The following is a 25,601-nucleotide window of genomic DNA, read 5'->3' as shown; positions in this document are numbered from 1 at the left end:
AGAGGAACCATGAACAATCTAGAATTAGCGAGTATATTACGAAACCCAAAATGGTGTAACCTTGGCTAAACCATAAATCCAATTGGAACCATGAACAGTCAAGGATTATCGTCGCCAAAAACATAAAAAGGCACATTGTTTCTATTAGTATACGTCCAATAGAACTTGTTGTACCATATTATGGATTCCTGTGGCCAACCAATGAGAACCAAATACTATGCTACCTTTGTGGGTGGAATCTAATTAGCTGTATCTAACCCCGACCAACGTGCCGTATGCCCCAATGAATATCTAATAAACTATATAATCCAAGAATTCTGTAACACAGCATATACTGATAAGGAGGTCTCCTTCCACAGGCTCTAGCATTTACAACGTGGAGTTGCAGCAGTAACTCGCTATTGAAAAATAACTATTTGGCAATGTGTATATTTTGCAAAGAAACACGCTGGACAATATTCTATATGGGCACAAACTGGAATTGACTAACAGAGACCAATTAACATTTCACATTTGTAGCTTTGCTAACTGTTTATGTTCTATAAAATACTGATAAAATGATAACCTTACAGAAAACGCAGACATCACTTTGTAGGGTGTGTTATTTGTATTTACACAATTGATTTTTTTATTCAATCAGCTATGTTATTCTCTGTGCTTTTGTTGAGTTCCTTCATCACCACCATCATTGGGAAATTCATTTCCCTTTTGAAGTATGAAACGAGTAGAAATTCCCAATTGATCTCACACTACCACCCCAAAGAAGCTAGCAATCCTGATATACAAATTGAACCAACCATCCTATGAAGCAATCCATGTAGTTCTCGTTCTATAGCTTTGATAACCCAAAACTCAAATATTTTATATCTAATATGCACATAATTTTTCACATTAATATGTTTGGATCTCATTCTAAGATCTTTACAGATCTGATATAGAGGTAAACCAGATTTTTCATACTATGGCAAGCAATATTATCAAGTCTTGAAGTCTCTCTTATGTAATGTCTCCTTATTTGATATCGTTGCTTTAGTATGGTTTGATACAGAAACTTAATTGTAGATATTGGTCTCCTGATCTCTTGCAAACATTCTGATCTGATGATTGTTATAGCTATGCATCCCATGAATACTATGGAGATTTTAACTGCAAACCTTCTGATTGAATATAGGGATATTATCATACAAATTTCTGCTCTTATGCAGAAATTGGTAGTATAAGCCTTCTCATCTTTAGGAAGGCTTTTGTATGAGCAACTTGTCTACTCTATAAACAATAATATACCATAGTGAAATGCTACAATTGTCTCATGGGTAAAGGCCTGAAGCCATAGACAGTTTCTTTGCACCTGATATACTGATTGTATATACTTATTGCTATACACAGAATATAGCAAGCTTCTACTGTTCATTCCATGCACAAATTATGAAAAATTTCATGTATACCATAGAAACTATTATACAGATAAGTTGTAGAAAGAACAATCTATTTTGAGTTAGTATCCAGAAAATTTTGACGTATACCAATCTTAGTCCTTTTGAAAAGAATTCAAAATCTATGTGAGGAGTAGTTGCTTAGGTGGTCCAATGCATGTTCTAAATGTAGGGAGGTCTTAAATTCTCTTGACTGTCATTCAATGCGCTTAGGAAGTTCTACTGTTGGAAAGTTTTATTGGGCTGCATTGAATTAAGCAAGGCTGAAACATTATTGTTGATGTTGTCGTTATAGTTGTTCTGCATGTTGTTGAATCTCTTTGCAGGGTTGGTTTCATCATCCCCATATGCTAAGGAGAGGATCCTCTTGGGAGAATTGAATTTGTTGTCATTCTCCACTGCTAATTCTTCTTGTTTTGGGACAACTTCATATCGGCAATCACTATAGTTGTCATTGTTATCACTGAAATTGTTGTGAGAGAGGTTGGAGGACTGGACTTGAGGTAGCCCGTTGTTGTTTCCATTGCCATCCATGGCTTCATCGTTTAAAAAACCATCTATGAAAGGATCGTCACTCTCCAACAACCCATTGAAAGAGGAAATTATGGGCAGTTGCAATTTGTTTTGCTGATCAATATCAGGCAAAGAAGCCATCACTTCATCTGCACTTGGTGATTCATCTCATTCTACCCCTTGTAATCTCTGAGAATGACTATTTTTATTGTAAATTCGGCACAGCACCCAATCATCAAGCTGGAGAACAGAAGTACCATCAAAATCAACAATACCAATTTTAGTTGAATGAATCAATTCCTATTCATAAAGAATCAAAACGAAAGAACTGTTTAAGGAAAATCATTCATATTGATCAATATTCAAGAAGACATCACTTTGTATGGTGTGTTATTTATATTTACACAAGTGATTTTTTTATTCAATCAACTATGACATTCTGTGTGCTTTTGCAGGGTTCCTTCATCACCACCATCATTGGGAAATTCATTTCCCTCTTGAAGTATGAAACGAGTAGCAATTCCCAATTGATCTCACACTACCACCACAAAGAAGCTAGCAATCCTGATATAAAAATCAAACCAGCCATCCTATCAAGCAATCCATGTAGTTCTCAATCTATAAATTTGATAACCCAAAACTAAAATCTTTTATATCTAATATGCACATAAATTTTCACATTAATATGTCTGGATCTCATTCTAAGATCTTTACAGATCTGATACAGAGGTAAACTAGATTTTTCATACTATGACAAGCAATATTAGAAAATATTGGAGTCTCTCTTATGTAATGTCTCCTCCTTATTTGATATTGTTGCTTTAGTATGGTTTGATACAGAAACTTAATTGTAGATATGGGTCTCCTGATCTCTTCCAAACATTCTGATCTGATGATTGTTATAGCTATGCATCCCATGAATACTATGGAGATTTTAACTGCAAACCTTCTGATTGAATATAGGAATATTATCATACAAGTTTCTACTCTTATGCAGAAATTGGAAGTATAAGCCTTCTCATCTTTAGGAAGGCTTTTGTATGAACAACTTGTCTACTCCTCTATAAACAATAATATACCATAGTGAAAATGCTACAATGGTCTGATGAATAAAGGCCTGAAGCCATAGACAATTTATTTGCACCTGATACACTGATTGTATATACCTATTGCTATACACAGAATATAGCAAGCTACTACTATTCATTCCATGCACAAATTATGACAATTTTCATGTATACCATAGAAACTATTATACAGATCAGTTGTAGAAAGAACAATCTATTTTGAGTTAGTATCCAAAATTTTTTTATGTATACCAATCTTAGTCCTGTTGAAAATAATTCAAAATCTCTGTGATGAGCAGTTGCTTAGGTGGTCCAATGCATATTCTGAATGTAGTGAAGTCTAAAATTTTGTTCACTGTCATTCAATGTGCTTAGGAAGTTCTGCTATTGGAGTTTGATTGGGCTGCATTGAATTAAGCAAGGCTGAAACATTATTGTTGACGTTGTAGTTGTAGTTGTTCTACATGTTGTTGAATCTCTTTGCAAGGTTAGTTTCATCGTCCCCATATGCTAAGGAGAGGGTCCTCTTGAGAGAATTGAATTTGTTGTCATTCTCCACTGCTAATTCTTCTTGTGTTGCGACAACTTCATATCGTCAATCACTATTGTTGTCATTGTTATTGCTGAAATTGTTGTGAGAGGGGTTGGAGGACTGGACTTGAGGTAGTCCGTTATTGTTTCCATTGCCATCCATGGCTTCATCGTTTAAAAAACCATCTATGAAAGGATCGTCACTCTCCAACAACCCACTGAAAGAGGCAATTTTGGGCAGTTGTAGTTTGTTTTGCTGATCAATGTCAGGCAAAGAAGCCATCACTTCATCTACACTTGGTGATTCATCTCGTTCTACCCCTTGTACTCTCTAAGAATGACCATTTTTCTTGTAAATTCGGCACAACACCCAATCATCAAACTGGAGAACAGAAGTACCATCAAAATCAACAATACCAATTTTAGTTGAATGAATCAATTCCTATTCATAAAGAATCAAAACACAAGAACTGTGAAAGGAAAATCATTCATATTGATCAATATTCACAAGTATATGAACAAAAATACCATCAAATATTATCACAAAACAGTCAAATTAGAATATTTCAACAATATTCTGGAGCCTAGATACAGGAATTCAACTAATAGCTATACTTACTCTCAAAGAACCCTTCTTGTTAGGTTTGTAATGGGCATCCTCCATTGCACAGTCAAAATGCCAAGATTGTCATTAGCTTATGTCGTTAGCAATAGCCAATTTTCTAGGCATAACAAGGAGTACTTTATCAAGTTTCTACAATATACAAACTGGGTTTTTTACACCAAAATCCAACCTCCCTTACATTACAAATATATATTATAATGAAAGAATATATAGGAATCACATAATCCTCAAGCTATTACAAGATTTTAGGAATAAAATCCTAACAGTAAACTAAAAATAAAATAAATTATAAGTTGCTACAAGGGATACGGAAATGATAGAAAATCCTCTGCCATCAAATTGGAAATTGATTCTTTGACTATTGATATCCTGCCTGCAAATTTGAATCTGTTGTAAATATTCCTGAAAATCTATCGACCTCCCTTTAAACAGGGTCAACTATGCCACCTGTTATCCAATGGTCCTTTTATCCAATTTTGAAAGAGAATTTTTTGTCATCTGTTGAAGTATGGTTTACAAAACCTTTTGTTTCATATAACTTATTTGAAAAATATACTCTACTTTATCCATGGGTTAATTCCTCATGTAAAAATATAATTAGTGGTAAAATTTGTAGGATAAATTAATTATTCTTTTGCTAGACATATGGCAAAACTACAAAAAAAAAGTGTCTAGCTATCGAAAACCATGGTTTTCATCTCTTTGATATCCTAATGCCATAAAACAATGATATAAGCGTCCATCAATAATTGGAAATCCATCGTGTTTGGGGTTTATCAATATTTGTACGTTATTTTCCTACCCTCTCTTTTCCAACAAGAGTTATGAATGTACCTATGACAACATCACTAGCAGTCAATTCCCTCATATATGGCTCTGCATGTGCTTCAAGGAAAATAAGCTCCTTCATGTGAACAACTTGGTCATAGACACCACTGAAGCCATCTCTATTATCAACATTTTGCTGCTCTGTTTTGAATCCATGACCAAATTGCAGAGGTAGCATCTTCTCGTGCCTAAGAAACTGCATAGATTGAGATTGATGGAAGCCATCATTAGCTTACATACATAAACTTGTAGCTAACATACACATTATACAATATTAAATATTGAATATTTCTCCATAGACCTTGACCCCATAGTAGAACTATAAACAAAAACCTCAATAATATGTTGTACAATTTTGAAATTCACTTGCTTGTTTGCAAACACACTCTCCAAATTATCTAAACAGCTCCTTGGATTGGCAAGATCAAAAATCCAGATCAGCATCAAGATGATACCAAACCAAAGCATTCTCTTTAGCTTCTATGGAAAAACCATCAGTAGTCTCAGTATATACCCTTTAGAAAACCAAAAACTGTGTATATACCCTTTAGAAAACTAACAAAATCTCCCAAACTGTTGACAATTTTAAAAAAATTCTCGTGTCTCATCTAATTGAGGGCATTTTTCAAAAACCCCATTGTTTGGAATTTTGAAATTCCCCTTCAATTTCCTGGAAACTGCACCTAAGGTTCATTGTTGGAAAATGCCCACAAAATTTTGATGAGTGGTTTCCAAAAGCAATTTCTCGGTGGAGGGGGAGAGGAGGGATGGGTTCCATGGTATTGAAAACTGTCAAGGGGGTGCTACTATGAACCTGCTGCTGCCACATCACCAATAGTTTTTTTCACTCCCTTTGTTAAACATCGAACACACAGAGGGGGTTCATGATTTATAATAACTATCGATCTGCTATTGTCTTATACTAGATCTACACGATACCCCAAGATTTGATATAGACAGAACTTCAACATTCTCAAATGTTAGTCGGAAACTGGACCAAGATCTTGGAATTCCCTTTATAACAAATGCAATTGGTTAGCAGACTCAAGATATTTGCTATTAGAATGTGCTCAGAGCCAAAATTATTAAGCTATGCATGCGATGAATAAAACTGAATGAATACAAAAGAGTTATGAATAATCTTCTCTTGAATATCAAAATGAGTGAGTTCTAAAAATCTGGTAGAAGATGCACCCAGATCTGAAAAAGCATTTTCATGATATCAAAGCTTCTAATTCCAAGCCACGAAGGAAACATGCACCCAACAACCAACCTTCAAATAAAGGATCAGTTGTTTTGCAAAACTCGGCCATGCCAAAAACTGAGTATATACCCTTTAGAAAACCAACAAAATCTCCCAAACTATTGACACTTTTTAAAAAAAATCTCGTGTCTCATCTAATTAGGCCATTTTTCAAAAACCCCATTGTTTGGAATTTTGAAATTCTCCTTCAATTTCCTGGAAACTGCACCTAAAGTTCATTGTTGGAAAATGCCCACGAAATTTTGATGAGTGGTTTCCAAAAGAAATTTCTCGGTGGAGGGGGAGAGGAGGGATGGGTTCCATGGTATTGAAAACTGTCAATGGGGTGCTACTATGAACCTGCTACTGCCACATCACCAATAGTTTTTTTCACTCCCTTTGTTAAACATCGAACACACAGAGGGGGTTCACTATTTATAATAACTATCGATCTGCTATCGTCTTATACTAGATCTACACGATACCCCAAGATTTGATATAGACAAAACTTCAACATTCTTAAATGTTAGTCAGAAATTGGACCAAGATCTTGGAAATTCCCTTTATAACAAATGCAATTGGTTAGCAGACTCAAGATATTTGCTATTAGAATGTGCTCAGAGCCAAAATTATTAAGCTATTCATGTGATGAATAAAATTGAATGAATACAAAAGAGTTATGAATAATCTTCTCTTGAATATCAAAACCAGTGACCTCTAAAACTATGGTAGAAGATGCAACCAGATCTGAAAAAGCATTTTCATGATATCAAAGCTTCTAATTCCAAGCCACGAAGGAAACATGCACCCAACAACCAACCTTCAAATAAAGGATCAGTTGTTTTGAAAAACTCGACCATGCCAAAAACTGAGTATATACCCTTTAGAAAACCCACAAAATCTCCCAAACTATTGACAATTTTAAAAAAATTCTCGTGTCTCATCTAATTGAGGCCATTTTTCAAAAACCCCATTGTTTGGAATTTTGAAATTCTCCTTCAATTTCCTGGAAACTGCACCTAAAGTTCATTGTTGGAAAATGCCCATGAAATTTTGATGAGTGGTTTCCAAAAGCAATTTCTCGGTGGAAGGGGAGAGGAGGGATGGGTTCCATGGTATAGAAAACTGTCAAGGGGGTGCTACTATGAACCTGCTGCTGCCACATCACCAATAGTTTTTTTCACTCCCTTTGTTAAACATCAAACACACAGAGGGGGTTCACGATTTATAATAACTATCGATCTGCTTCAATGAGGCAAAACGTTCAAAATTGATTCTGGACACATGGTAAAATTTGCATTTGGAACTTTCTACTAAGTATGTGACTAGATATAATCTCTAACCATATGCAAAATGATTATTCTGATTAGCTGGAGGGAAAGCATATAAGACTTCTCACGTTTTTGTATAGCATGGTTTGGCATGGACCGCCATGGATGATCCTTTGGAGCAGGTTGAGCAAACCAAACATCTCCACTGTAACCTGCATTGCAGAAAGTCCCAAGAGTTAGCAATTCTGTGAAAGGGAATCTTCTCCCTTGAAGTATATGTCTAGCATATCCTTCATTCCGGCTGCATGCCTTATCTAAAGTAGAGATTTTATAAACAATTACTCAGAAAACTGTGAAGAATATCTCAGTATTTTTTTATGATTCCTACTGCTGCCGAAAGCAAACTCGTTTGAAATATCCATGCCTTCTTGAAATGGCAGTAATAACCTTTCCTCCTCACCTGCCCGATTATTGCAATGAGATGAGACTCCACTCTGCCCCGGTGTCCACAGCCTACCGTCATCCATTGCCAAGCTGTGCTACCGGGGCCACCAGATTGAAAGTAGGCAAGGAAGGTAGCAACCAATAGTAAGGTTATTGTAGAGGCAGCCACGGGAATAGAATTATCCTCTGAAGTTGATGACTTCTTCACTTTATATTTAGATTTCAATTCTCCTATGGTTGTAATGAGTGTTTCAAATGCACTTAATAAAAATGTATCCGTTGTTGACTCTAGTGGAACGTTCTTCAGCTCTCTGAATAATAATCAAAATGCAGGGGGAGATGATACAATCACCAGTACCCAACAGATGTACAATTATCAAAGCACTCAAGGTTGCTATTCCAAGCAAGTTAAAGCAATCAACTCAGCACTTGGGATCAAATCCCACAAAGCAATTCTATCCCTGCTCTTCAAATTCCTTCAAGCTTTTGAAAGTAAAACCAATGAATTATCAATATAATTTTACAATAATAAAAAACAATTAGAAGGCCTTTAGCAAGCTCAAATTGCTCATCCGTTAGGCTTGAACCAACATTTCTTCTAGAGAAATTCAACAATTCTAATTTAATAATCCTATCGGCCTCTCTTTGTACCTTTTGGGACAATTGCTAGTTTAGTCAATTGGCTTGAACCAACATCTCTTCTAGAGAAATTCAACAATTCTAATTTAATAATCCTATCGGCCTCTCTTTGTACCTTTTGGGACAATTGCTAGTTTAGTCAATTTTGTCTAAGGTGTAGTAAACATATGCATAATTGTAATTTAAATTGTTTAGTCTACATAATCCAAGTGCCCAATTGGATTTTGAAGTCATTGGATCCATTTATGCATTCAAAAGTAAAATTTAAAAATACACAAGATCAAATCTCTAAGAGTACAGAGGATTTACATGCTTTGCACTCTCTCTAAAAATAAAGACTATTTACAAGTTTTGCACTTTAAAAAATTTGATCCCTCTCAACACTTACTAAATTCGTAATTAAGATGGATCTATCTTTTATATATATATATATATATATATATATATATATATATATATATATATATATATATATATATATATATATATATATAGATAGATATTTACATATTTATAATTAATTTTTTTATATATATTTACATTATTATTATATATAATTATAAATATATATAATTTTTTCCTCTTAAATAACATATCTTAATTAAATTGATAACTCCTAAAAAAAAATTAATTATCACATTATTTTCCTGTTTAATTTTTCATGAAAAACAATTTTTATCTAACCTTTAACATTATTTTTATTTTAATTATTTTTTCTTAAACATTTTTTTATATACTTACATTATTATTATTATTATATATAATTATAAATATATATAGTTGGTTTCTCTTAAACAACATACCTTAATAGAATTGATATATATTGTTTCCCTATTTCATTTTTCTTGAAAAACAATTTTTAACATTTAACATTATTTTTATCTTAATTATTTTTTCTTAAATATTTGTTTATATACTTACATTATTATTATTATATAATTATAAATATATATAATTGGTTTCTCTTAAATAACATACTTTAATAGAACTGATAATTCCTATAACAAAGGAAAAAATAATAATAATTAAATATTATATTGTTTCCCTATTTCATTTTTTATGAAAAACCATTTTTATCTTTACCATTATTTTTATTTAAAAAGACACGTGTATTGACAAAGTCACGCATAACAATCATCTTAAATAGAAAATGTACTTTTCCACACAATAATAATATAAAAAATAAATAAATAAATAAAAATGCACAACTAAAACTGAATAAACTTTAAAAAGCACCACTAGAAATTACATATCAAATAACCATGGAAAGGGAAAAAATGGAACAGCAAAAGGTCACGTCCTCCATATTTGGGTACGCGGTTTTGAAATGTCTATGGGAGTATTGGTTTGCTACATAAGCATCTAGTGATACGACATGAAGGAATCATTATGTTTACACTTCCATACGTTTAAATATGATCTACATGCCATGTTGAGGCTGTACGGTAACCATAGCGATGGGAGCATGCCTGTATGCAGGTGAAAGACTGAATGAGAATCTCTGCAAAATCATAGCTAACGCAGTCTTGGCCTCCAACATGGCAAAGTTTTGGCCAATACATGTTCTTGGACCCATTGAAAATGGTAAAAAGGCATTCGGGTCAGTAGCTGCCTTTGAAGGACCATCTGCAAATCTTTCGGGCTTAAACATGTTTGCATCTGGCCCCCAATACTTCTCACTGTGATGCACTCCCAAAATTGAGAAACTCAAGAGTGCGCCTTTTGGAAGTGAAAACGGGCCGAGCTTCATCTCCTTGCATGGTTCTCTTATTATCGAATGCGCAGGTGGGTATAGCCGTAGAGATTCTTTTAACACCATAGTCATCTGCCAGCGAGAAAAAAAAACAGACAACAGTCACTATGCTACCTTAAATGAGAAATAATCAACAAATCGAATGAGAAAAGTGATGGAATACATACTGATTTCATCCTGCTAAGCATGTCTGCATCTGGTATGCCCGTGCCACAAATACTGTTAACTTCTTTTCTTAATATTTCCTGCCAATCCAGGTTTATTGCAAGCAAGAATACTGTCTGGACACATGCTTCCGTGCTCCAATTCACTATTGCCAACATGCCCTAGCCTTGTCATTGAATAAAATTTGTGTGAACATGCAATACCAACAAAAACTAATAACAGGCAATGAATTTCTTGAGATCTAATGTATATTTTCAAGAAAATAATCTATAAACCATATACGTCTTATAATGGATTGGAAAATTGAATAATTCTGCATTTGTAATGATATTTCTGGGGCCTTGAAAACTTGTAGTCCATACTAAACTGGAACAGATGAATTACAACTCACTGCTCAATTAACAAGGTAAAATGTTTATGAGACAACTGACGCAAAAATAGGCAAAAGCATGGAAACATGAAGACAGATAGAAGTTAAAAGTTAAAACAGACTAAACGTTATTTTCAAGCATAAGGATCTGAGTGATGATCAAGGCACAAAATGAAAAAGAATTGCATATAGCTCACTATGATATAAGGTTCTAACTTCTATGATAGTTGAAAGAATACAGGAGCAGATTCTCTAACCACATATCGAAATATAGCATGTTGAACATGGTAGGTATGACAGTAATTCTAACATACTAATCGTCAAGTTCATTGATTGCATCAAGGTGCTTAAATAAACAAGATCCGCCAAAGATTTCATGGTTCGACTTCAGGCGGTGAGGTTCATCTGGCATTCGAATTTTCGACTTTCCCATGGTGCAGCGACGCCACAAGGCAGCTCAAATATCTCCGTTGGAAAGCGACTCTGCATGCCCCTTCTTGCCCACGTCCAGAAGGTTGTTGCCAAAACGGTTTGCAATTCAAATCAATGGCCAAGCAGAAGCTAATCGTCTAACAAAAGATCCAAAGGCACAAACAGAGGACACGTAATCAGGTGAAGGGGTTGGTTTCATAGGGAAACGCCTTACGGCGTAATAAACATTAATAATATTTGATAAATGATAGACACTAGATTAAGGCTTTATATATATATAATCTCGTCTAATAAAAATATATATTAATTATAATATAACATTAAAATAATTATATAATTATAACAATACTAGTATTTAAAGTGTTGTGCAACTTCAAATAACACTCCAACTCCAATTTGAGTGTTTTATTTTTTCTAACTTTATGAATTTATAAAAATAAATTAACTGATTTTTAAAACTAATATTATATAAAATAGTTTATATGAATAAATACATAACATTTTAGGAAAAAAATAGATATATAACATTATAGAAAATTATATTATTAGAAAACAACACAAATATTACATATAAAATAATAAAATAATATAAATATAAATATATATTATTTTATTTAAAAAAATTATACATAACTATAATATAATATAGTATAATTAGCCCAAAGGGTTAGCTGAATTGATCGAGTCACCGTTGTTAAGTACCTCGCCGATCGGGAGGTAACACGGTCAATTCTCCTCAATGCCCTTGGGGTTAGGCCCTGCTAGTCTGGCCCAGGGGCTTTAAAAGATTCCCTTCGGGGTTGATCTGCCCAGATTTTCTGTTGATGTAGCGGCCACATGTAGATTCCCTTTGGGGTTGATCTGCCCAGATTTTCTGTTGATGTAGCGGCCACATGTAGATTCCCTTTGGGGTTGATCTGCCCAGATTTTTCTGTTGATGTAGCAGCCACATGTGAACCACTAGTGATATATATATATATATATATATATATATATATATATATATATATATATATATATATATATATATATATATATATATATATATATATATATAAGATAACTATAATATAATATAGTGTAATGTAATATACTTATCTAGCCAACGGGCTTTAAAAGATTCCCTTCGAGGTTGATCTGCCCAGATTTTCAGTTGATGTAGTGGCCACATGTGAACCACTGGTTATATTTATAAGATAACCATAATATAATATACATTGTAATGTAATATATTTATCTCGCCGATGGGTTTTAAAAGATTCCCTTCGGAGTTGATCTACTGAGATTTTTTGCGGATGTAGCGGCCACCTCTGAACCACTGGTTATATATATATATATATATATAATATAATATATTGTAATGTAATATAACTATATGTATATACTAATATATTAAAGTGTTTTAACATAATTATATTAATAATATTTAAAGTGTTAATGTCAAACTATAAGTAACTGATAAAAGTCATTTTGTCTATAAATTAAACTATGTTTTAATTATTATTATAAAATATTTTTGTAACATATCTACATACATCATTATTGTATCCTAGTAGACATAGGGGGTCTTGTGTTTCAAGGAAGTGGGTTTCCTAAGTATTGAATTAATGTAATTATTTAATGTTTTGAGTGATTTTAATGAGAATAGGAATTAATTGAATATTGTAAGGTATAATTGTAAATGTTCTCAACTGTAGGAGAACATCAGAGCTTTAGGATAGTTGAGTGATGAGAGGATTGGAAATTGATTGCAAATCCTAGATTAGGAGTCAGTTCGTGAATTTGTGGATTTAAGAGAATCCTTAGGGATGAGGAAGAGATTTTACGATTTTGTTGAGGAATTTATGGATCTAAACCAGAAATTGGTTTTAGAATCCCTTTGTATAAATGTAAGCCTAAAAGGACATGATCAGAGGTTGGAGAGGTTGAATAGGTAGATAGATAGCAGACTGGAGTGTTTGTAAGCCTACGGGCAGATAATGGGAAAGGCCATTAATTAGAAGATCAGGCCAGAAAGCTAGAATCTCAATATGTAATGATTTGTTTATGTATTTATACACAAATAATTTGATTCTGAGTGTGCAAATGTGTGATTCAAGCGTTGACTCATAAATTATATGTATATCAGAGAATTGCATAATATATATATTCATGCAGGCGAAGTTCAGTGAATGCAAAGAGGAGAGCGAGACAGAGAAGCGTAATGGATCCTTGAATCCATTCGACGGATCAAAGTAGAGCTTTGAAGAAACCTGAGAACCACATCAACACTGAAAAACAACGTAAAACATAAGTAAATAGAATAGTGGAGATAATCGGCGAAGAGTGGTTTTTAAATAGTAAAAGTGGATTTTGGGTGGCCTCAAAACCGTAAGTGGTGTTGAGCATGGCGCACCTGATTTCACTCATCAAACGATGCGTGGTAGCAAGGAGGAGAGAGGAAACCACTTATCCGGTGGTTAACCATTGTGCACGTTGCCCAGTCGAAATCTTTGTGAGCCATTAGATTTGGCGCGAGTAAATGGACGGTGGAGGATCAACGATTAATTTCATTGATCAGGAGTAATGTCAACCGTTGGATCGGAGGATACAACGGATGGTTGGGATGTAATCGCATATCGCAAGGTTAGGAGGTGAAGGATGCTGCAATGGCCGATAGCGATAATCTCTGATCGGAGGCTTCGGTGATCAGAGATTAGAGAAGGAGTAGTGCAGCGAGAAAGACTTTGGACCTGGACGGACCCGATAAAGTTATAAACATGGTTGTAAGATATTTGAAGTCTAGTTTAGGTTTCCAAAGCGCCTTTTCTTGTGTATTCATATTTTCAATATTATGTGTCTGTAATGGTCGCGATAGCGATATTGCGATAAACCAATGGAAAAGGGATGATGAGTGGACCCGATGAATTTATAGATGCGGGTGAATTGGTTTTTAATTCTGGGTTATATGTCGCATATCAGAGTCGGAGGTGCAATATAACTATATGTGGTGTGCGTGTGGAGGAACCCGATGAGCAATTGCGATAAAGGTAACCTCAATAACTATGCAGAAACTGTATAAAGGTAAAAGGTTATGTTTTGCGGGGGTTTTCTTTGTAAATGGTTTATAAGGGATTAAAGCGCCGATAGGAGGATTTTATGTGTAAGTCCACTTATAAATGGGGGTTAAGTATATATGTGGGCTTAAAGGTTAATAAAAGGCTAAGGAAGGTATATGCAGCGTGATAGAGTCCCGATAGAAGTGAAGGAGTCTCGATGGAAAGGATTTGAAAGGTTTAGACTTTGGGTTAGTCTATTTATATGTTTCCGCATGAGTTCCAAAGAAAGGGGCCTTAACCATCACCATTATTGAAGTTTTGACTTAGTAGGTCATATCCATTCCTGGGAAAACGATTTATGCATAGGTCTACATGCATATTGTGGGTAAAGCAGGGGTAACCCTGCATCATTTTGGTATCAGAGCTGAACAAAGAAATTATGTGTGAAGGTTTCTTTGAAAGAGTTTAGAACAGAGATATTTGGAAAGATGTGTATGCAGGCAAGGGAAATCAGATTCTAATCTGACAGTGAAGCAACCAGAGTATAGCTGGGAGAATGGAGAAGAACATTTAAGTTCTTAGAGGCAGGTAAGGCAGAATTAAGAAGAGATTGCAGGAATATAAAGAATCTACAGCGATGTTTGGAGAATGGAGATTCACTCGAATGTGAAGGGTGAATGGAGACTACTTATGAAATCATACAGGTATTGTTTTATTTAACTCTGATTTGAGTTTTGCTGGATAAAGAAATAGAATGAAGATTGATGGTTGCAGCTAATGAAGTATCTCAGCAAAAGAAGATCAAGCCTTAAGAAGCAGTAATGAAGGAAACTGTTAAGGATTTTTGAGTGGAAGAAAACTCAGCAAAGGAGAAATTGTTGCTGATAGCTAAGCTTTGCTAAGATAAAGCCAAAAGATTGGAAGAAAGAATCAGACTTTAAATCTGATTGACAGTAGCTGAATATTAAGAATTTGTGCATTGGAAGCATAAAGATCTGCTGAAACAGATTTGCAAGAATGGTGAGATCCTGAAGGTAGGTGAAGGTATGCAAATTTGTCTAATGATTAGCAGATATTGAATGAATGATATTTAGAGTAGGATTATAGTAGTTAAACTGTAAGAGGGATGTTTGTCAGTTTTTGAAGTAGCAGAGTTTGAAGATACAACTGAAAGCTAGTGGAAAAGATAGTCCATTCAAAAGTGCAGGTGAATGGGAGGACAAGATCAGACAGAGATCTTGAAGGTAAAATGATATGGTTTTATTTTAATTGGATTTGAAGATTGAAAAGTTGTAGTCTTTGCATTGAAGCAAAAGTATTGTTGCAACTCCCAAAAGGTAATTCCACAACAGATGTGGGTAGAATTGCTAAGAGACAAGAGAAGTGGGTAAGAGTTTCTAAGTAAAATTAGAAATGTAGCAGAACCTTGAGGAATTCCAACAGAGATTGGATAAAGAAGACAGTTGAAGTGTTCTCAAGAGAGAGTGGAAGATTGCAGAAGCCTAGAAGGAGCAAAGGTGTTGCTCAAGAGGAGGTTCCAGATAGAGAACCAATTGCTTTCCAAAATACTGAGTGAGGAGAGCTTGGTGAGGTAAGTGGCAGCAAGGCAGACTTGTTGTTGTAGAGGCTTTAGTGCAACTCATAGTGAAGTGAGTGCGGAACTCAGAGAGATGGAGAGGATGATGACTAGTGACAGTCATAACAGAGGTTCTGAAAGAGATCACAACAGAGGACAAAAGGATAAGGATTCCGTGGAAAATGGCATACATAGACAGTTAAGTAAAGAAGAATATGAGAGGGATAAGGCTGAGATAGCAGTTTAGCCTGAAGTATTAATGGAAATGTTACAGAGAAATGAGATGGACCAGAAATATGGTTATGTCATGAGAAAGAAAGTAAAGTGGCAGAGGCTACAAGAGAAGAGGAATTAGTAGGTGAATATGTAGTTAATAAAGGAGCTGAGGGAGCTTGGACAAATTATAGATGTCAAATTGGAGGCAGAGAAAATCGAAAGAGTTGAGCTACAAAAAAAGGGAGATGTTGAAGAAGATGTTGAAGTTTCGATATGTGAACCAGAATGTGGACCATTACTTTTTGAAATTGATGAAGAGCCAGAGGAGTTGAATCATATGAATGATTCATAGCAGCCAGAAGACTTGATAACTGAAGCATCAAATGAGGCTGAAAGGTATTGTATTTTTAAAATTAATTATTTGTGTATGATTGTAGGTTTGGAAGAAGATAGGAAGCCTTTTAAATATGGAAGAAGATAGGAAGCCTTTTAAAGCTGTCAAAAATGTAGAAGAATACCTTCCAAGAGATGAAAGTTTTGAAGCAAAATATGACAAGAAAGCTAGAAAAGAATTAGTTTGCCACAGTGGACAAGTGCTGGAAGATATTCTTGAAACAGATGATGAGAAGGAGAGACTAGCTGACAGTCTCAAGAGTTCCTTGAGTTTGAATCAACCTACTGATGTGCTAATAGAAGAAGAGAGATCCGAGCAGCATACTGAAGTGTTGCCAAAAGAAGAAGAGGTACAAAGGTCTTATATTTTTTATTATAATGATTGTCTTATAATTGAAGATGTTGCAAAACCTGGAACATATTTGGCATAGGAGGATAGAAAAATGAAAGAAGAAGAGGAAGAACATCTACTGAAGGATGTTAATAGAGATTTAGCAGAGGAAGAAGGACCATGTGATGATAGGTCAATAGCAAATGAAGAAATAGGAGATTATGTAGAATTTCCAAAGTTCACTCCAAGTAAAATCATTGAATTATATAGAGAATTAGACTTTCAAAGGAGGAAGTTAGAAGAGCAAAGGATAAATGTTCAGGATAAATTACTGATGAAGGATGACAAAGAAGTTGTCATAAATAATAATCAAGAAGAAGTTAACAAGTACAGAAAACAGAAGCAGGAAATTGTTCTGAAAGACAATATAGTAGCAACTGAAAAGGTGCAAGATAACAGTAAAGAAGAGGGTAAGGGTGTAAGGGTGGAATCAAGAATGAGATTTCAACAATCAAGAGATGAAAACAGTAAGAAAATTGAGGATATATTGGACAGATAAATTGAGTTGATAAGAAGGTTAATCATGAAAGTATCTCAGAAGAAGACAACAGCAAGAAAGGAGAGGAGTGACAACAAGAGGAAGACAGTAGCAGACTATGAAAGCAGAGCAAGTGGAGCATTGCACCATAAGGTATGGAGACCTGGAGAGCAGCAGCAGAAAACAACAGCAATAGAACAATTGACAAGAAAAGATAAGTTACAAACTGAAGTCTAGGATCCAGGAGGAAACAATTATCCAGACTTATGACCAGGTCGTCATAAAATTTCTTACTTGGGGAGTCTGATGCAGGAGCATTCAGCTCAACATCATTATTGTATCCTAGTAGACATAGGGGGTATTGTGTTTCAAGGAATTGGGTTTCCTAAGTATTGAATTAATGTAATTATTTAATGTTTTGAGTGATTTTAATGAGAATAGGAATTAACTAAATATTGTGAGGTATAATTGTAAATGTTCTCTAATGTAGGAGAACATGAGAGCTTTAAGATAATTGAGTGATGAGAGGATTGAAAATTGATTGTAAATCCTAGATTAGGAGTCAGTTCGTGATTTTGTGAATTTGATAGAATCCTTAGGGATGAGGAAGAGATTTTAGGATTTTGTTGAGGAATTTATGGATCTAAACCAAAAATTGGTTTTAGAATCCCTTTGTATAAATGTAAGCCTAAAAGGGCATGATCAAAGGTTGGAGAGGTTGAATACGTGGATAGATAGCATATTGGAGTGTTTGTAAGCCTACGGGCAGATAATGGGAAAGGCCATTAATTAGAAGATCAAGCTAGAGAGACAGAGTCTCAATATGTAATGATTTGTTTATATATTTATACACAAATAGTTCGATTCTGAGTGTGTAGATGTGTGATTCGAGTGTTGTGTGATTCGAGTGTTGACTGATAAATTATGTGTATATTAGAAATTGCATAATATATATATTCATGCAGGCGAAGTTCAGTGAATGCAAAGAAGAGAGCGAGACAGAGAAGCGTAATGGATCTTTGAATCCATTCGATTGTTCAAAGTAGATCTTTGAAGAAACCCAAAAACCACATCAACACTGAAAAACATCGTAAAACATAAGTAAACAGAATAATGGAGGCAGTGGGCAAAGGGCGGTTTTTAAATAGTAAAAGCAGATTTTGGGCGGACTCAAAACCATAAGTGGTATTGAGCATGGTGCACCCGATTCCACTCATCAAATGATGCGTGGTAGAGAGGAGGAGAGAGGAAACCACTTATCGGGTGGTTAATCCTCGTGCACGTTTCCCGGCCGAAATCTTTGTGAGCTGTTAGATCTGGCGCGAGTAAATGGACAGTGGAGGATCGACGATTAATTTCATTGATCAGGAGTAATGTCAACCGTTGGATCGTAGGATACAACAGATGGTTGGGATGTAATCCCATATCGCAAGGTCAGGAGGTGAAAGATGTTGCGATGGCCAATAGTGATAATTGCTGATCGGAGGCTTCGGTGATCAGAGATCGGAGAAGGAGTAGTGCAGCGGGAAAGAATTTGGACCTGGATGGACCCGATAAAGTTATAGACATGGCTGTATGATATTTGAAGTCCGGTTTAGGCTTCTGAAGTGGGTTTTCCCGTGTATTCATATTTTCGATATTATGTGTCTGTAATGGTCACGATAGCGATATTGCGGTAAACCAATGGAAAAGGGATGATGAGTGGACCCGATGGATTTATAGATGCAGGTGAATTGGTTTTGAAGTCCGGCTTATATGTCGCATATCAGAGTTAGAGGCACGATAGAACTATATGTAGTGTGCGTGCGGAGGAACCCGATGAGCGATTGCAATAAAGGTAACCTCGATAACTGTGCAGAAGCCGTATAAAGGTAAAAGGTTATGTTTTGCGGGGTTTTCCTTTGTAAATGGTTTATAAGGGATTAAAACACCGATAGGAGGATTTTATGTGTAAGTCCACTTATAAATGGGGGTTAAGTATATATGCGGGCTTAGAGGTTAATAAAAGGCTAACGAAGGTATATGCGGGGTGATACAATCTCAATAGAAGTGAAGAAGTGCCGATGGAAAGGATTTGAAAGGTTTAGACTTTGGGTTAGTCTATTTATATGTTTCCGCATGAGTTCCAAAGAAAGGGGCCTTAACCATCACCATTATTGAAGTTTTGACTTGGTAGGTCATATCCATTCCTGGGAAAACGATTCATGCATAAGTCTACATGCATAATGTGGGTAAAGCAGGGGTAACCCTGTGTCAAATACTCTAAAACAATAATATATATATATATATATCTATATATATATATATATATATATATATATATATATATATATTAATACTAGAATTATAATATAACATAAATATAATTATATAATTATACTAATCTATGAAAATATTATAATACATTATATAACTATACTAATATTTATAGTGTTTTTTATCATGGCAAGTAATTAATATTAACTAATATTATAAACTAATAGAATAATATATCCCTATTAAGGTGGATAAATAAATAAGGCTTCTCTCCAAGCTTTTTGAGCATCGGAATAAAATCTTAAATCAAAATAAATAATTTATCTTTTTAGGTCCGATAGATCATTATTTGGTCTCAGTGGACGTTAACAACTATCATCATCATCATCATCATCATAAATCATAAAGCATATAAATTTATGTTTCTATTGAATTTTTGCCAAATTTCTTTATATATATATATATATATATATATATTGCAATTAACTAATATTATTAAAGAACAAAACTAAAATTATATATAAAATAACATTATAGTATTTGTTATAAATATATTATCTTATTTAATAAAAATATATATTAACTATATATATAGTATATTAATATATTAAACTCGTGTAACATAATTATAATTATATTAATATATTCCAATTTTTTAATATAATTATATTAATATTATTGAAACCAAATGATATATATATATATATATATAAAACAACACTCACATTATATATAAAATAATATTATACTATTAATTATAACTATATGTATTATTTAATATTCTAACAATATATATTAACTGAGATGAGATGAGATGATATTATTTATTATTCTCGAGCTGTTTCGACATCCAATTTTTCTTCGGCATCTTCCCCGTTTTCTCCTCGATCTCAGTCAGTTGCAGCCCTCAGAAGGTTTCCAACCGGTTCTCAGGCCGTAAAATCTTTAAATACCTCGTCTTTCGCAGGCGATCAGTCGCGGTTCCGGAGCTTGCTAGGGTTTCATCACTGGAATTTAAATCACGGTCTCAGATCTGCGGTTTCAAATTGCAGATCTGCGGTTTGAGCTGCGGCTCGTATACGACATAGCTCGAGCTGTTTCGACATCCAATTTTTCTTCGGCATCTTCCCTGTTTTCTCCTCGATCTCAGTCAGTTGCAGCCCTCAGAGGGTTTCCAACCAGTTCTCAAGCCGTAAAATCTTTAAATACCTCGTCTTTCGCAGGCGATCAGTCGCGGTTCCGGAGCTTGCTAGGGTTTCATCACTGGAATTTAAATCACGGGCTCAGAGCGCACGAATTGAATCTGTAGTATAGATCTGGTGCAGATCTGCGTAAAATATGGCTCCGAGCTTTGCAAAAATAACTGGTGGCTCATCCGCCTCTGGAGGGAAATCTCCTGCCCATATCGTGAGTGAAGCCCCAGCTCCCACTATCCAAGTGGTCCAGGACTCACTCGATGAAGCTTTGAAGTTCTCCGAAAGTGCCCTAATTTGCCGGTTCAATGGTTTTTGGCCGCGGCTGATAGCACTCCACAATTGGATCTCGGAGGTATGGAAGCCTATCATTTCTGATGAAATTAATATCTACCCCTTTGCTAGAGGTTTCTTTATAGTAGATTTTGAAAATCCTGAAAGCAGACAATGTATTCTAGATTCCAGCCCTTGGTTTTGGGAAAAATCAGGCCTATTCATGAAGCCATGGAACCCATCATTCGATCCCTCTACAGCAGTGATAACCTCAGCACCAGTTTGGGTGCGATTGCCAAGCCTACCCTTGCATCTCTGGAATCTCTCCTCGCTAAAAGCCATTGGAAATGCAATTGGGAAATTTTACTGCAGGTGCCCAGAAACAGAGGAATATGCCAGAACCACCTATGCACGCATCTGTGTGGAAATGGATTTCAGCGCCGGATTCCCAGCTGAAATAAACCTAACAAGTAAAGACTATGTGTGGAACCAGAAGCTTGATTATGAAAGTGTCCTCTTCAGATGTCGATCGTGCTTTGAGACGGGGCATCTAGCCAAAAATTGCCCAAAAGCCTCTGAGAAAAATTTTGCTAGAAAAAACCACCACAGATCTACATGGTGGGAAGGAGCACAAAAAGAACACTACACTGTCACCAAAGAAGAATATTCTAGAGAAAACTCTGAGTCACAAGAAATCAAGGAAGAAGGAAACAACTCTCAAAGAAAGCAAGGAGAAAGCCCGCCCCAACAAATCAACAGTTATGAGGATTTGAATACCGCAGAAAAGAAATCTTCATTTAACAGCAAAGCAGATCTCCTAAACCAAACTTCTCCGACTATAGATCGCGAAGCTAAGACACCAATGTCCCAAGAACCAGAAGAGATGAAGGAGATGCAGGACAAAGGAAGTTGGAAGACCGTAGAGAAAAGAAAGAAAGCTACAACACCAATCTCGCCAAGAAAGACGAGGAGCTAGACAAGTAAAAATTAAAAAAATTGTAGGTCCGATAGACCAATTTGGTCTCAGTGGACGTTAACCACCATCATCATCATCAATATGATATAATATAATATAATATAATATAATAATTTAAAGTGTTTGTAAGGGTTTAATTTATTTAAATTTTTGTTTAGTTGGTTAGTTTTGCTAACTCTATAAAAGTAGATTAACTAATGTGTGAAGCGGAAACAACATAAATATATTCAGTTGGCTTAATATATATTTATATTTAACTTTATTAATATATTCAAGTTTTTTAAAATAATTATATTAGTTATGAGGATTAGTATAATTAGTTTACTCTTTAATAAAGAATTTTTGCTATTAAAAAGTTATAAGTTTAATTTGTTATATATAAAAAAAAAAAGTTATAAGTTTAATTTGTTATATATATAAAATAGATATATAAAATGTTCTAGTACAACTCTAAGCTATTGAAAAATTATAATAAAATTAAAAATAAAATAAAATACTTTAACTTTTTTAGTTTGTGTATATTAATTTAGTGTTTGTTAAATCACTTTTTATTATTGAGAAATTATAACTTCAATTTTTATACAGTCACATTAGAAACAAGAATATGTTCTTATACAACTATATGTTATTAAAAAGTTATAGTAAAACTTATATTTAAACCAAACAAAAAAAAGGTTAAACTCTATTTTTTTTTTGTTTTCTAAGTTTTGTGTATCTAACCTTGTAAATTTATAAAACATAGAGTAACTAATTTTTAAACTCTAAAAGAATATTATAATGAGATTGTTTAGTGTCCGACGACTCTCCATCCAAGTCATAAACCATGGAATCCCTGTAGAACTTATTGAAGAAGCACTGGCTACTTTGCGTGTATTCTTTGAGTATCCCAAAGAAGAGAAGGTGAAAGTCAGAGCACCGGCACCGGGAGGTGAGATTCGCATGGGTTACATTGGGTATCTACGGGGTCGATGGAATTCATACGCGTATATGTACTATCATCCAGGCCCAACAGGGTGCAACCCTTTTCCAGATGGCATGCCTCAATTGCGGTAAGATGATCGGTATGGCATCTGTTAGTATTACTTCAAGTCCTCGTATTCATAGTAATTTTTCCGGACTATATTTGTAAAATAGTAATTAGTTGTTAGTTTAAATTAATAAATTATTCAGAGTTTTCTGCAACCTACTTTACATTTGTATAAATGAAATTCTCGTTATGAATACAATTAATTTTCCATTTTACGATCATGATGTAGGAATGCAGATTGGTGATAGAGAAACTGGCGATGTCTCTGTCTAGAACGACGGAATTTATGGAGAATCTCCTTATTCAGAGCCTCGGATTACCTGCATTTTAAAGCTCTTTGCTATTCAAGAGCGACAAGCCAGCAGGAAGAGATAGGAGTGTGGGAGCATCAGGACACCACCTTGTTCACGGTGGTGGGGCAAGATGATACTGGAGGGTACCAAGTTCTCAAGGATGACAAATGGGTCGACATCACGCCTATCAAGGGCGTCCTTGTCATCAATATCGGTATTTGTGTTCAGGCAATTTTCATCTATAATTCTAAATATTATATGAGCCTAAAACTATCCTTGCAAATACACATTAACAGATATTTTTGTTCAATCCAAGGATTTCATTCATAGTCCTTCTTGTGTGGTTTACTGTACTACAGGTATGGAGTAGCAACAGGTTCAATAGTGCTCTGCATCGAGTTCTGAATAGTAGAGAGAGACGACTGTGTTCAGTTGGATTTGGTAGCATTCCAAACCCTGGTATCATAGTGAGGCCTCTTCCTCAGTTCACGACTGACCTTAACTGCCCTGCTGCTTACACAACATTTTTGTTGAGTGATTATCTGGCCAAGAAACGCCGTGACAAGACTGACCCTCCTACTAATCCCGAAGACCTTGTCACCGTTTCCATGTACACCGTCCAGCCTATACCTCAAAGCAATACAATATAGTTGCATATATGAACCCATCGTGGTCACCTCTACCTAAGTCTTTGGATGAAATAGTTATTTACGCTGGAATGTATGATGGCTGCAACAGTGATATTAAAAATAAGTGATATGTAATATCCATAGCTTTAGCTCTAGCTTGCTTTAACAATGAGTGTTGTTGAATAATTAAATATTATTAAATTTTAAGAATTATGATGGCTGCAACAGTGATATTAAAAATAAGTGATATGTAATATCCATAGCTTTAGCTCTAGATTTAACAATGAGTGTTGTTGAATAATTAAATATTATTAAATTTTAAGAATGACGGTGGTTAAATAACTAAATATTATTATTTTTTGTATTGATATTATAATAAAACTAATTTTTTAATCAGTGTTTTTTAATTATAATAGTATTAATTAAATTAATTTTTAATTTTTATATTTATAATAATTTATATTCTTCTATGTAAACAAATTGTATTTTCAAATTGGTATATTTTTTAGTTTTAAAATTAATGAGTCTTCATTTTAGAAAAGTTATGTCTAAATGATATTTTTTTAATAAAGCAAAAATAAATTTACTTTATTTTGTTCATAAAGCAAAAATAAATTTACTTTGAAAAGTGTGAGAGATTTTAGGGATAATTTACTGAGTGATTTTATAATTTAGAAAATATATGATTTATGGATCATTTATTGAGTGATTTAGAATTTAGAAAAATACCATTTATAGAGTGATTTATGAATGATTTATTGAGTAATTTATGAATGATTTATTGAGTGATTTTAAGAATTTAGGAAAATATGATTTATCAGTGATTTATGGAGTGTTTTGGGGGTTTATAAAAGCTATTGCATTTTCTTAATTATGTCGTAAGGCGTTCCACTCTGAAATCAACTCCCCCCACTGCCTTTCTATCATAATCCTAACCGTCAAATCCATTGTTAAACGATTAAATGTTTTTCCACCATTAGATGCTACTAACTATCAAGTCAACTAAAATTTGATTTGCACTAGTATAACCATAGTCCCATTTCATTCTTTCAACTTGGTTCGGTGCTCCGCTAGGTGCATCTAACCCTAATCTTGTTCACTACCAGACACCATGAGGAACAACTCGGTTGTTCGATGCCAAGCTCCATGAAAACGCTCTGCAAAAACCCTAACTCAACTAGGGTTGCCTCCTGGGTGGCTAGTTCTCGCCTCTTGGCCACGATGTTGCAGTGAACCGGTCTCTGCGTCTTGCCTATCCACTACTACTACCAACTGCTACCCAAATACCATCCAGAATCCAGTTTCACAGGGTGCGAGTAAGCCTAATTTTCATTGATGGCTTAGCAATCTTTTAGCAATTTACACATTAGGTATCTGAACATTCTTTTTTTGTTTTCTTTAATCTGGCTAATTCTCTGTTTCTTGTCCTACCTGTAGGTCCTCAGGTTGTTCTGCAATTCAAGACCTTCCAGCACTGAGGAAGGCACTTGAATTCTTCGGTACATGTAATATGTTCTGAACCCTTTACGATTCGCCAAAAGGTCCTCT

At 34.6% G+C, this 25,601-nt stretch overlaps 1 protein-coding gene and 1 pseudogene across 1 annotated transcript; one reads left to right on the top strand and one right to left on the bottom strand.

Annotated features, from left to right (window-relative positions):
• Nucleotides 1-9,987: 9,987 nt before the first annotated feature.
• LOC149237455 (cytochrome P450 CYP72A616 pseudogene) lies at nt 9,988-10,670 on the bottom strand (annotated as a pseudogene).
• A 12,211-nt stretch (nt 10,671-22,881) lies between these two features.
• On the top strand, nt 22,882-24,074 carry LOC149237454 (bi-functional coumaroyl CoA and feruloyl CoA ortho-hydroxylase F6H2-1-1-like). Its single transcript, XM_089369278.1, has 3 exons — nt 22,882-23,153; nt 23,439-23,652; nt 23,784-24,074. Exons 1-3 carry the CDS (start codon nt 22,882-22,884, stop codon nt 24,072-24,074), a joined length of 777 nt encoding a protein of 258 aa, XP_089225404.1.
• Nucleotides 24,075-25,601: the final 1,527 nt, after the last annotated feature.

Source organism: Pinus tabuliformis, chromosome 8 (genome assembly GCF_031772625.1).
Source record: "Pinus tabuliformis cultivar Carrire ecotype Pingquan chromosome 8, CPIR1, whole genome shotgun sequence".
Lineage (NCBI taxonomy): Eukaryota > Viridiplantae > Streptophyta > Pinopsida > Pinales > Pinaceae > Pinus > Pinus tabuliformis.
Note: the sequence above shows the minus strand (reverse complement) of the source record. Positions and strands in the feature narration are given on the sequence as shown.